General features: G+C 33.3%; 1 protein-coding gene across 1 annotated transcript; it reads right to left on the reverse strand.

The window, feature by feature from the left end:
* Positions 1-12,673: 12,673 nt before the first annotated feature.
* Positions 12,674-13,829, reverse strand: LOC126713203 (uncharacterized). Its single transcript, XM_050412893.1, has 2 exons — positions 13,497-13,829; positions 12,674-13,150 (listed from the first exon to the last, which is right to left on the reverse strand). The coding sequence occupies exons 1-2, from the start codon at positions 13,827-13,829 to the stop codon at positions 12,674-12,676; spliced, it is 810 nt and encodes a 269-aa protein (XP_050268850.1).
* Between the last annotated feature and the right edge of the window lie 753 nt (positions 13,830-14,582).

A 14,582-nucleotide genomic window follows, 5' to 3' on the forward strand; every position in this document is an offset into this window, starting at 1 on the left:
TAGGAAGAAGTGAAAATGTTAATAAAATTTAACAGATTTTGAATATTGATTAACTGGGTGTGGCGATATTAGAACTGCCTTTCATATATATATCTTGATTACAAATTTACATATAAAAGAAGCCGATGACATTTTTAATGGGTTGGATCATTGGAAAAGGAATAACAGTTATTTGCCTTGTTGATAACTAAAGGAATCTTATTACTACAAAGTGCACCATTATTACAAACAATATGACTAGTAGATCTAGAGCTGGCAGGTTAGGTAACAATATGACCAGTATGCGACTTAGAGCATTCCTAAGAGCATCCACAGCAGTGGAGCTAAAAATTTAGCTTTTTAACTCCACCAAAAGTTACTTTATCTATTTTATCTACATACATGCTGCAGCAGTGGATCTATTTTAGCTTTTAACACAATAAAATAATATAAACATCACAATAAAATAATATATCCATTACAATAAAATAATATATCCACTACAATAAAATAATATATCTTATACAATAAACAACAACCACAACCACCTTCAACCGCCACCGCCACCGCCGCCACCACTGTCGCTGCCGCCGCCGCCATCACCGACGACTTTTTTTCCACCGCCGTCGTCACCGTCGCCGTCGCCGCCGCCACCGCCATAAAATTAGAAAAAATATATATAAACTTCCTTGCACACAGAAAATTTCCAAACTGACATTTATATCGACACAACAAATTACATAGATAAATCACACAACAAACTTACATTTATATTACAGAGACATTTATATTACATTTATAGACAAATTACAAATTACAGAGACCACACAATAAATTATAGTGACCCAATACATTCATGTGGTTTTATGCAACACAGTAATATGGTTTTGTGCAACACAACAATTTACAGAGACCACCCATACAGAGACCACCCATACGTAACTCTGGCTCTGTGCAACACAACAAATTACACTAACAACAAAACATAAAAACTTTCCCGCACAAATTACAGAAACCACATAATCCAGACAAGAAATTTCTGCAAATAGAAAATTCTCAATTCGGAGCCCACATAATCCACTCAACCAATTCCTGCAAACAGAAAATTCCCAATACAGAGTGCACAAAATCCACACAACAAAATAACACAAAATTTCCAAAACACAAAATTTCCAATACAGAGACCACATAATCCACACAACCAATTCCTGCAAATAGAAAATTTCCAATACAGAGAGCACAGAATCCACGCAACAAAATAACAGAAAATTCCCAAACAAAAAATTCCAAATACAGAGACCACAAAATCACAATAACCTAGAAAAATTAAGCTATGAAAAAATTCACTACAAAAGAAAAGAGAGAGCACTGACCTAAAGTGGATCGGCAGGGACGACGACGGCGACGGCGACGGCGTGGGCTGGGCTTGGACGGCGACGGCGTGGAGAGCTTGATGAGTGAGATGAGAGCTTGTGACGGCGACGGACGGCGACGGTGATGAGTGAGGGAGATGAGCTGGAGTGCGATGAGTGAGGGAGATGAGTGAGGGAGATGCGGCGACGGACGGCGTGGGCTGGGCTGGTCTGGGACAGCGACTGCGTGGGCTGGATGGCGACGGACGGCGTTGGCGAGGGCTGGTCTGGGACGGCGATGGGTGAGAGAGATGAGTGCGATGGGTGAGAGAGAGGAGTGAGGGAGATGCGGCTGGGACGGTGTGGGCTGGGCTGGGCTGGGACGGCGTGGGACGACGTGGGCTGGGCTGGCCTGTGGCGGCGACGGTGATGAGTGAGGCAGGAGTGATCTGGGAGATGAGAGTGAGGGAGAAGGAGATTGAGAGTGACGGTGAATGTGAGATATAAAATAAAAGAATGAAAAAAAAGGGGAAGGAGTGATTATTTTAATCGGGCTGCTGCTTAAAATTTTTTTTTTTTTTTTAGATGAGTGCTACAGTGCACATCTATAAATAGATGTGCACTGTAGCAAATCAGCCAAATATTATGGCTTTGGCTCCACTGCTGTGAGCTTGTTTTGCAATATTGGTGGAGCTAAAATAGCATTATAACTTTTTAGCTCCACTGCTGCAAATGCTCTAACAAAGGAGGTATAATTGCTAAAAACTCGTCGTCTACCATGCTAAATGGCCCAACGATTTCTAGAAGACTTGGAATTTCTCAGAGTTTTTGAGAGAGAGAGAGTCTTTGGAGTTTAATCTTTAGTGTGTAAATTGAGAATGGATTCGAAGAGAGAGAGAGCTCTGCAAACACGCACTATAAATAAATATAGTGTCGGAGCATATAGTGTCTAAGGATAACGTTTCGTTGTGGTTCCAAATTGTCAAATGTTTTGTTTAATTATTAAATCACTATATTATTTAATATTTTTTGGTGATGGAAATTTCACGTGTTGTTCCATTTTTTTTTTTTAATTTAATAAGTGTTACCTCCTCTTTAGTATAGGTAAAGTGAAAGAAACCGTGGCGATGAAATAAAGAAAAAATGAAGTTTAGAGAATCTCATACGTACAAGAGATGTATGTAAACCGTACAATTTTCAAGTTTCTTTTGCATCAATATTTCTTGAGAATTTGTACGAAACACGAATGTACGAGTGTTGTAGGGGAGTCTATAGAATTTACGAATTTGCCAATTTGTTGATCACAATTTGTTCCAATTGAAATGAAAACGTTCATGAATGTTTAAAACAATTTATGGACAGTTATATCTCCTTGCCTATGATATATAAATGATTCTAACTCTCACTTTGAATGTCTTCTTATTTGAAAACTTTCTTAGAAACACTAAAAATCCTCTGGGACTCCACCAAAATTTCTATTTTTAGAATCTAATAAACTTGGTTGTATTCTGGGGATAAATTTATGGAAACCTTTTAGTAAATGTTGTGTGGGTGCATACATTGTCTAAGGAAAGTATTTCATTGGAGCTCCAAATTTTCTGGTGTTTTGTTTGATAATTGAATCACCAGATTTTTTAATTATATCTTTTAATACCAAAAATGAGATTTTTAGTCCCAATTTTTTATAATGTGAAAAGTGTTATTTCCTCTTTAGCGTTGAGAGAGTGACAAAAAATGTTGCAAACAATTGAAAAATTAAATTTTGTAGAATCTTAGACATACGAGAGTATCAAGTTTCTTTTCATGAAAATTAATTGTCGGTTGTACGAATCTCAAACATACGAGATTTGTACGAGATTACACAAAATTTACGAATTTGACAATTTTCCAGCCAAAAGTCGTACAACTTGAAGTGAAAACTATTGTGAATATTGGAAACAATTTCTAGATGATTTTAAGACTTTACCCATGATATATAAATGATTGTAACTCTCACTTTAAATATATTCTTCTTTCAAAACTTTCAGAGGAAAACTAAAACTTCTCTGGGACTTCTCCAAAATTTCTGTATTTAGAATGTAATAAACTTGGTTGTATCCTAGGGATATGTTTGTAGTAACATTTTAGCAACTCTTCTGTGGGTGCATATATTGTCTAAGGATAACGTGTCTTTATGGCTCCAAATTGTCAAATGTTTTGTATGATTATTAAATCACAACATATTTTATTATACTTTTTCATAGTGAAAATTTGATGTGTAGTCCCTTTTTTTTTAACATGAGAAGTGTTACTTCCTCTTTAGAAGAAATAAACTGAAAAAAAAAAAAAAAAAAAAAAAAAAAAAAAAAAAAAAAAACTATGGCAATGAAATTAGAAAAAATATGTTTAGAGAATCTTGTATGTACGAGATTTTCATGTTTCTTTTGCATTAAAATTTCTTGAGCGTATGTACGAAACTCGATCGTACGAGTGTTGTAGGGGATTTAGCAGAATTTACGAATTTGACAGTTTTTTGTACAAAGTTTGTTCCACGTGAAATGAAAACATTTATGAATATTTGAAACAGCTTTTGGACAGTTATAACTCTTTACCCCTAATATGTAAATGATTCTAAATCTCACATTCTGTACGTCTGTAAAAACTTTCTAAGAAACACTAATAATCGAAGGGGACTTCTCTGAAATTGCTGTATTTAGAATGTAATTAAACATGGTTATGTCCAAGGGATAAATCTATTGTAACATTTCAACTACTCCTGTGCGGGAGCATATAGTGTCTAAGGTTAACGTTTCGTTGTGGTTCCAAATTGTCAAATGTTTTGTTTAATTATTAAATCAATATATTATTTATTATTTTTTGGTGGTGGAAATTTCATGTGTTGTTCCCTTTTTTTTTTTTTTTTTTTAATTTGATAAGTGTTACCTCCTCTTTAGTAGAGGTAAAGTGAAAGAAACTGTGGTGATGAAATAAAGAAAAAAAAAGTTTAGAGAATCTCGTACATACAAGAGATGTATGTAAATCGTAAAATTTTCAAGTTTCTTTTGCATCAATATTTCGTGAGAATCTATACGAAACACGAACGTATGAGTGTTGTAGGGTAGTCTATAGAATTTACAAATTTGACAATTTGTTGAACACAATTTGTTCCAATTGAAATGAAAACGTTCGTGAATGTTTAAAACAATTTATGGACAGTTATAACTCCTTGCCCATGATATATAAATGATTCTAACTCTCACTTTGAATGTCTTCTTTTTTGAAAACTTTCTTAGAAACACTAAAAATCCTCTAGGACTTCACCAAAATTTCTATTTTTAGAACCTAATAAACCTGGTTGTATTTAGGGATAAATTTATGGTAACCTTTTAGTAAATATTGTGTGGGTGCATACATTGTCTAAGTAAAGTATTTCATTGGAGCTCCAAATTATCTGGGGTTTTGTTTGATTATTGAATCACTATATTTTTTAATTATATTTTTTTAATCCCAATAATGAGACTTTTAGTCCCAATTTTTGATAATGTGAAAAGTGTTATTTCCTCTTTAGCGTTGAGAGAGTGACAGAAAACGTGGCAAACAATTGAAAAAACAAAAGTTTATAGAGTCTCGGACGTACAATAGTTGTATATAAGACATACGTGAGTGTCAAGTTTTTTTTCATCAAAATTAATTGTCGGTTGTACGAATCACAAATGTACGAGGTTTGTACAAGATTATTCAAAATTTACGTTTTTGACAATTTTCGGGCCAAAAGTTGTACAACTTGAAATGAAAACTTTTGTGAATATTGGAAACAATTTTTGGATGGTTTTAAGACTTTACCCATGATATATAAATGATTGTAACTCTCACTTTAAATATATTCTTCTTTCAAAACTTTCAGAGGAAAACTAAAAATTTTCTGGGACTTCTCCAAAATTTGTGTATTTAGAATATAATAAACTTGGTTGGATCCTAGGGACATGTTTATAGTAACATTTTTGCAACTCTCTGTGGGTGCATTTATTGTCTAAGAATAACGTGTCTTTATGGCTCCAAATTGTCAAATGTTTTGTATGAATATTAAATTGCAATATTTTTTATTATACTTTTTGGTAGTGAAAATTTGATGTGTAGTCACTTTTTTATTTATTTATTTATTTATTTATTTAATTTGAAAAGTGTTACTTAACTTACTTCCTCACAGTAACAACAGTGATTCCATCATTGACTCAAAAAGTGACAATACGGTATCGTTTTTTATTTTTTAAATATTTTTTTCCCAAAAACCACAAGTAGCAATACTGTAACCCATTAAGAATCTTTTTTGTTTTTTAATTTTTTTTAATTTTATTTTTATTCAAAAAATGTAAATGGCAAGTCACTAGAGTTACTAGGCAAGACAAACGTTTAACTTCTTTTTTAATTCAATTTCTTTTTGATAAGAATGTTCCCATTTTTACTTGACCCATGGGTATAATGGGCTATTAACTAGTTAATGGGCTGGGTCGGGCTGGGCCAAAAGAGAAAATGTCAGCCCATGACCCTACCCATTTGGTCTTTAGCGAGGTGGGCTATCGGGTTGGACCTAATGAGCTACCCATGGGCTTGTGTTAGCATATTATTTTATTATTTTTATAAGGAAAGAATCAATTTTTTTGAGGGAATAATCAATCTATTTTTTTAAAGGAAAGAATTAAAGAATTTAATACTTAATTACAAATTTTTTTACAGTCAAATCTATTTATTTTTTATTTTGTTGATGAAAACCTATTTAATTTTTTTTATTAAGGCTTTAAATAGTTTTTTATTTTTATCTTTAATAAAAAAATGTCAAATGGTTAGTTCAAATTTGCTAGACTATTAGAAAAATATATATTTAGTAAACTAAGTTTAACACAATTACTTTGAGTATCTTAGTGGTTGAGGGAGTTCTCTTAAGGAATTCCTCTATAATATCTCAGGATCAATCCTTCATACACTTCCTATATATTTTTGTTATGAATTATAAGGTATTGGGTTGGGTCAATGGGCTGGGCAACGAGTTGGGCTACTGGGCTAGCCCACCGGGTACCCATGGGCATAAAAACTAGCCCACGACCTGACCCACTAGGCTATGGGCTACCCATGGGCCTCAATAACAACGGGCCGGGCCACCCATTAGCCTAGTGGACTGTCGAGTTTCTAGGTCGGGCTGTGGGCCGTTTGATGACCCTTATATATATATATATATATATATATATATATATATATATATATCCTGACGCATGTTAACTTCTTTTTTAATTCAATATTTTTTTATAAGAATGTTATGATATTTATAACGAAAAAAATTATATATATAAAAATGCTCGGGTCGGTTTGGTCTTTGTTGGTGTGCGCATCTCCGTGCCGATGGCCACACCGGTCCGACGTCATTAATGAAGAGCTACCGCCAACCGCCGTGCTGGAAATCCGGCCGCAAACCTAACCAGTGCCAGAAAACCCGCCCCTGAAGAATTAAAGTTCAACTAAAAATATTGGACAATTTTTTATTAAAAGAAAAATAGCATCACCAAAATTTCAAACATTCTTTAAAACCAAAATAGCATCACCAGACTATTTTGGAAGGCCTTAACATATAAACTTTAAAATTTGGGCTAAACTTGTTAGGTGTGATTGGTCAATTCAAGAAACCAAAAATGCAAATATTTTCCACAAGAAACCAAAGGAACCACAGTTTATATCTTTAAAATGAATTACAAGAAACAAAATATACTATCCACTAGCAAAATACCCATCTGTACAGTCAATTCAAATTTAAAAAAGGAACAGATACCTAAAAAAATTAGGAAAAAAAAGAACAGCAATTTCATAATGATTTTTTAGATGTCAATTTTCTATCCATTGAATTAAATAAATAGTTGAGATTAAAACTATTGCACATCGTGGGATCTCAATCCCCTCAGAAAAACAAAAACTGGATACAAACGCCCTAGTTCACTTTGAAGAACTACCTGATTGTGTGTTTCAGTTAGATTTTTCTGGTCACGTGAATCATCTCTGGCATCCATGCCATCATACTTTTTCAGTATTCCCGAATTCAGATCTATTCGGCTGTAGGAGATTTGATGAATTAATGTATCTACCTCCATTATTTGATTGATTGAAATGTATTGTATCATTAATTGAAATGAATGAATGAAACACAATTTAAGGCACTACAACAACTCAAAAAAAAAAGTTTGACTGACGTGCGTGATGGATATCTCTCTGGGCTCTGGGCCAATTTTGAATGTCAACTGCCCAGATCTTTTGCGTGGAGAAAATGGTTTTCTCACCTATTAGGGATAAAAAAGCTGCTCACATGCTCATAAAGAAAAAAGCTTCCCACATAAATGATAAATGTACCACTTGGGTTTTATCAGATCCTTGGGTTTTATCACATAAATGATAAATGTGACCCAAGGCTTATCCTAGTCCTATAGAGGCAGAATCCTATACTAATATATAGATGGTGACATGACCCTCTGATGGGAGCCAGTAAATTTCCCAATCTCAGGTTATAGTAGCTTTTCATTTCATTTCTTTTCTTTTTACCATTAAATAATACATCGCCACGAAAATAAAAAGAAAAAAATATTTCTCTAACAAAACAGTTTTATTAATTTTTTTTTCCCTACTACAACACGTGGCAAATACCAATCCGCTTATTTTAGTAAATAAATAAATAATATAATTTGAGAAATAAAATCCAAGGATTAGGACTTTAATGAGACGGTAGTGGCCCAATCTTTTCTAAAAGTGAAAAATTTCTATATATGGAACAACCATCCTTGAAAAAACAGTGATGGGAATAACCTATATAGATACCTCTCCCCCTCCCTCTCTCTCTATGCTATATTGCTAGCATGATAGGCCTTTTTGTTCCAAAGCCGATTTTCCTAATATGGCCCTTCTCTGACTCCCTAACCCTACCCAGGTGACTTAGCAAGTGAACTAGTTCCCACACGCCTGATATTCCAACACCTAATGGGCTCCACAAGGAAAACGACAGGCACATGTGGTGTTGGGAAGCAAAAAAAAAAAAAAGTACGGGGGTTTTATTGAGGGGAAAGGTGGAGTTGGGTCTCCGTTTTGCAGGGCTCGAGGCAAAACCTCGGCACGTGCGTCACCTAGAGAGAGCTGGTGAGAACTGCATCCCCGCTGTAATACAATACCATTCACTATGTTACCAATATTCATTCTCACCACCACCGCTTGTGCTGCATGCCCTTCCTTGTTCACACTTTTTTTTTGGATAAATTCTAAAGCCATATTTTTTGTTTTGTAGTGGATTAAAAAAATGGTATAATTGAAATGAATTCAAAATTTTCAATAAATTTGTGTATAGAAACGTTTTGTCTATAGTATTTTTTTTAAAAAAAAATTTAAGGCTCATGTTTGTAGATTATTGAACCAACATATTTTCAGTTTTTAAATAATATTATATATTTTTTCACTCACATGTATTTCAAAAAATTACAAACAACATTACTCAAACTACTCTACCAAACAGGCCCTAAGACTCTATTTTGTTAACGTTATTTTAGTAACGTTGTTTTAGTAATGTTGTTTATATTTTTCGAAAATATATGTGAATGAACATGTATATGAAAATACGTATAATTTTGTTTAGAGACTAAAAATTGTTGTTCTAAATCACTTACCAAATGACCTCTAAGTGACAGATTATTATTTATGAAGAAATAATAATTTTACCAATGAGGGTCTATACACTTTCCATGAAGTTCCGGTTAATGCCATCATCTTTCGGAATTTTTTTTTGGGAGAAACTATCATCTTACGCATTAGAGTCTACTTCCTTTTGCAAAAGTTAATTATTAATGAGTTTGTAGTTGCAATAATCAATTTTGTCGGTACACAGTTAATGAACTTCCTACTTTCATCTACTCTAAAGAAGCAAATTTTCTCTCTCGTTTCTTTTCTCTTCGCTTCCCCAGGTACAACGAACCGAAGGTGTGTTAACCTTGGCCTTCCAGTACAGTCATGTCACATTGCTTCTTTTCTTGTACGTAAGTGTCAGATATGTAAAACACCACTACTTATGTACAATGAAAAGCTTTTAGAAGTGAAGTATAAGCATATATTAATGTGTAGGAGCGCTGCTTTTCTTTTTGAAAATTTTTGTTTTGAGCAAATACACATTGAATAAGTACAAAAAAAGTAATAATCAAATAACCAAGTATACCTTATATTTGGCTATTTATATGATATATTATGTATTTGTATCAGTTTTAGTAATACTTTATTATATGTTATATGTTTATCAATATTTACAATATTATATAAAAAATGATTATTACAATAATTTTATCAATTTTTAAGTCCATCCATATTTGACAATAATTTTATATAAAAAATTTGTTAACAAATTATTACCTTGTGCAAAAAGTGATATCTTTTTTATTTTTATTTTTATATAGAATAAAAGGCAAAAATTGATGTCAATTGTGTGGTGAGATTGTTGTAAAAATATAGTCTTTAATTTAAATTATTTAATGACAATAACAAAAAAAAAAAATCAAACAGTACCACGTATATGACTAAAAGGAAAATAGAGTAGCTTTGCTTTTGTTTTTGCTTTTAAAGTCAACTTTAATATCTAGCCCACCACGTGTGGGATTCGGAGCACACTATAATCTCAAATCTATATAATAACGGCCCGTTCTTACACTTGTTTAAACACATGTTTTCAGTTTCTAAACAACATTACACGTATTTTCACACGCTTTTTCATCCATACATATTTCTAAAAAAACTAAAAACTATTGTTTAAATACAAGTACAAAATTTCTTGGACAGTGAAAAATTACGAAGGGCAGTGAAAAATCTTCGCTGTTGCACACAAACAATATTAAAAAGTTGAAAAATGTGATTCTTTTAAATGCCACTAATACGATCCGCAAAATTACGTTTCAAAAACAGATTCGGATCTAGAATGCAATTGCACCTTGCAATCTACTTTTCTACTTTTACTTATTTTTTTTATATTGAATGGTTGAGATTTAAAGTTACAAAAACTTGATATCTCAAACATCCATAATTAAATATTGCTTCATAATCTAATTATGGACGGAAACACGCTAAGATAAAGGGTAGGCCTCTTACCAAAAACTATCTCTCAAGATTGGATTCGAAGTCACTGTTTGATTCATTTGACCAAGTGGAAGCAACAATCCCTTGCCTCCTACAGGAGAGAAGCTGTAAGTAGGGCTCGCAAGAGTAGCAAACTAGTCTCATCTTCTCTTCCTCTCAACTCAATAGTATGAATGTGTAGCAATCCCTTGCCCCTTGGTCCTACTAACCATGAATTTTGACCGAAATACAATCTCGACAATTTTGTCGAAAATTTGCAGATAACATATATACTGGTTTGCGAAAGAAACGGAAAAATATTTTACAAGCAAAAAAACATGGATCAAATTTTATACGAAAAATACCCCCGACTCCTACCAGCTGAGGTTCGACTAAAGTCAAACTGTAATAATATCATAATTGATTTAATAATTAAATAATATAAAAAGTATATAAAAAATTAGCTATATAAACTAAAATAATATTTATAGTTGATTAATTTATATATGGATTAAAGATAAAAATAAAATTTTCTTAATTAATTACAGAAAGTTATATAAATATTATATAAATATTATCCTACTATTAGTTTAAATATTTCGACAAATCCGAACTTATAAAAACATTTCAAAAAATTTAATTCACTAATATAATTGAATAAAATTTTACTTTAAATTTAAATATAAGAAATGATATAGGAATGCTCCAAGTCTCCAAATGATATAAGAAAAGAAAAAGCATACTAATGAATATTGACATCACAAGAGAGCAGATATATTTATATAGTTTAAAGAAGTCCAAAATACATGAGTTTGACCCCACCCACAATGGAGCAATAGGATAAATGTCTACAGGACAATAATAATAAGAATAATACAAAATTGACCCCACTAAGGGACAATGCACAAATTATATTGCATAACAACATATTCATCTTCCGCTGAACAAACTACTATTTTTATTTTAGAGCCTCTCTCTTTAAATCTTTCTGACAAATAAAAATAATCTCCTCGTCAACCAAACCACAAATTCCAGAAACTTCATTCCCTAGGTCTTACTAACCATGAATTTTGACGGAATACAATTTTGGCCTTTTTGCTCGAAAATTTATAGATAACATATAAACTGGTTTGAGAAAGAAACAGAAAAATATTTTGCAAGAAAAAAAATAGTCAAATTTTGTACAAAATACCCTCGATTCCTGCCAACCAAGAATTTTGTCGGAATAAAATGTTGGCTTTTTTGCACAAAAACTTGTAGATAGCATATTTAGAGATCCAAGATACAAATTCAAAATTCTTTTTCAAGAAAAAAAAGGGTTAAATTTTGTTCAAGAAAGCCCCCAGGTCTTGTTGGGCAAGAATTTTGATAGGAATACAATGCCGGCATTTTTGTACAAATACTAGTAGATAGCATATTTAGAGGTCCCAGAAACAAATAGAAAAATATTTTCCAAGAAAAAAAACATGATCAAATTTAGGGTGTGTTTGGTTCCTGTAAAATGTTTTCCGGAAAATAAATATTTTCCAGAAATGCTAATTTCCTGAAAAGGAAAATGTATTCAGGCTGTTTGGCTGTCTCGGAATTCGTTTTACGGAAAATCAATTCTGGTGTTTGGTTCGTTCAAACATTTTATGGAAAATGCTTTCTGTTTTACGGAAAATCAATTCCCATGTTTGGTTCGGTCAAACATTTTACGAAAAATGGAATTCGTTTTTACGGAAAATCAATTCTCATGTTTGGTTTGTGGATCATTTTACGGAAAATATGAAATGTGTTACAAATTCAAGCACCTGCATTATCTAGATAAACCTGTAACAGTACAAAACTAATCATCCACTTCAACATCAAAAATAATCATTCAAATTCAAGCACCTGCATTGCCTAGACATATCTGTAACAGTACAAAAATAATCATCCACTTCAACATCAAAAATAATCATTTGAATATACCCATAATATTTATATAAAAACAGCCACATCAATCGTTCACCATTGGCATTACACCTCCATGGTGTACAAAAATGATACCTATTCGTGGTATCTGAACAGTACAAATACATAATTTGGGCAATTGTATTGTCCCAATAATACAAAAGACTATATATATAATACAATGGTAGGTCAATACTAGTACTATAACAAAAGTTAATTCCTAAATCTACCATCACAGTCAACATGAAATAAACAACTCAAATTTGTGAGAACAAAAAACCATCCAACCACAGCTTCCTCAACCTAGCATTCTAGGCTAGAAATCCACGTGCTGTCTTCTCATTTTCACAAAGATGGTCAAAGGCAGTTGCGAGCATATCTTCGCTATACCCATCCGCCATCATAGCCATTACCTCATTGTAGAGAGTTGTGTAATCCACCGGGCCCCGATTGATTTCTTTCAGAGCCACAACTATTTCCTTCAGCTGATCAGACAGATCAGTCAACACACTATCATCAGTATTAGAAGGTGCATGCCCTCTTTTGCGGGACTTGGAAATTCCTGACCCAGTGGTGGATGACTCGACTGCATTCTTCCCTTTCTCGACCACACCTTCCTCCACATTGTCTGCAACAAACCCTGCATTGTCCCCATTGTCTGGCTCATTCTCAATATCCACATAGGACTTAGAAAAGCCACCCATGGCTGTGTCCTTCCCCACAACAATCGCTAATTCATCATACATCTCAATTTTTTTGTTTAGATACTCCGCATGCTTTTGATGCGCCTGTAAGGGAGAAAGGAACGTATAATAACAATGCAACAACCACTTCACTCATAAATTCAATATTCAATTCAATATAGATGCCATTAAATGTTTTAGGTCAATGATAAACAAAAAAATCTGTTAGGGAACAGGAGACATAACTTATGATTTTGAAGATAAGTACAATAGAAAATATAATGTACAAATGCTAAGCCGAGATTTTACAATAGATCCGCACGTGAAAGTTATATTTGAAAAACCTTATAAAAGCAATGGAATCCTAAAAAGAATAACACTATAAATTTCATATAAAAGGCAAAAACATATATTATCATCTATATTAAGAAAATATAGTTGGAAGCTATACCATGACTTCTTCTTGGTATGTCTTAGTGTCGCAAGTTATCATTTTTAGATTATCGTCCCAACCAAATCCACTCTTCTTTGTAAGAGTTTGAATGGTGGACCACATGGTCCTTAGAGTTCGCATCCGATTGTCAACATAGGACGGGTGGCACTCAACCCTGAATTGGGCCGTTATCTCCTTCGCTACAAGAGCAAAGGAGCCGGCCTTGAAAGTACTAGAGGGCTTATTGCCCTTTGTAGCCTCCTCTGCAAGTATCCTAAGCATCATTTCATGCATGGGTGGCAGCCACCTGAATTGCTTGCTGCTGCTAACTTTCTCTTTGCCCTTTGACATTACTACATATGAAAATAGTATAGTGAGAGTAGCATTTAAAAATGAGAGTAGCATTTAGTAATTACGCTCGGAACATGAACAACAAATCAAACACACATACAACCATGCTTATAAATGTGCACAACAGAATGAAACATGCTAACATTGGAAATGACAATGTAATACCATCAAATAACAATGTAATGCTAAAAATACTTTTTCATTACAGCACCAAAAGTCTATAGTAAATACATTGTCTTTACAAAAAACAGAAAGAAAAAACACATTACAATCATAGAAATCTAAATAAAGTACTACTCTCCATTCCTTGTATAATCAGACTACATAGCTTGGCATATCTCATCTCTCTTAGCATTCCATGATCTATTGTCTTCAACGGACTCCCGACGTGATTGTGTTTCTTGTTGGTGGTCACTAGACTCTACTTGGTTCATTGCATCTTCCATAATATGGTCATTTGGTTTAACCCCCATAATGTGATTATGAACCACACAACATACTAACATTACATTCACTTGGGTTGGGAAAGACCAAAATAGTTCTGCATCCAACACTCGAAAACGTTTCTTCAACACTCCAAACCCTTGCTCAATGGTAGTTCTCAATGAAGAGTATCGGAGGTTGAACAATTCTTGCTCATTCTTAGGAGGACGATCACTAAACTCTTTCAAGTGATATCGCACACTCTAATAAGGTGACAATATTCCATTTTTATTACCATACCCAGCATCACCAAGATAATATTTACCTACA

The sequence above is a fragment of the Quercus robur genome, chromosome 1, assembly GCF_932294415.1.
Source record: "Quercus robur chromosome 1, dhQueRobu3.1, whole genome shotgun sequence".
Classification (NCBI taxonomy): domain Eukaryota; kingdom Viridiplantae; phylum Streptophyta; class Magnoliopsida; order Fagales; family Fagaceae; genus Quercus; species Quercus robur.

Bases quoted from the DNA above. Each gene is read 5' to 3' on its own strand.
- LOC126713203 (XM_050412893.1), bottom strand. From the start codon at position 13,829: ATGTCAAAGGGCAAAGAGAAAGTTAGCAGCAGCAAGCAATTCAGGTGG. The intron at 13,151-13,496 runs GTATAGCTTCCA...TCTCCCTTACAG, and splicing joins CATACCAAGAAGAAGTCATG to GCGCATCAAAAGCATGCGGA.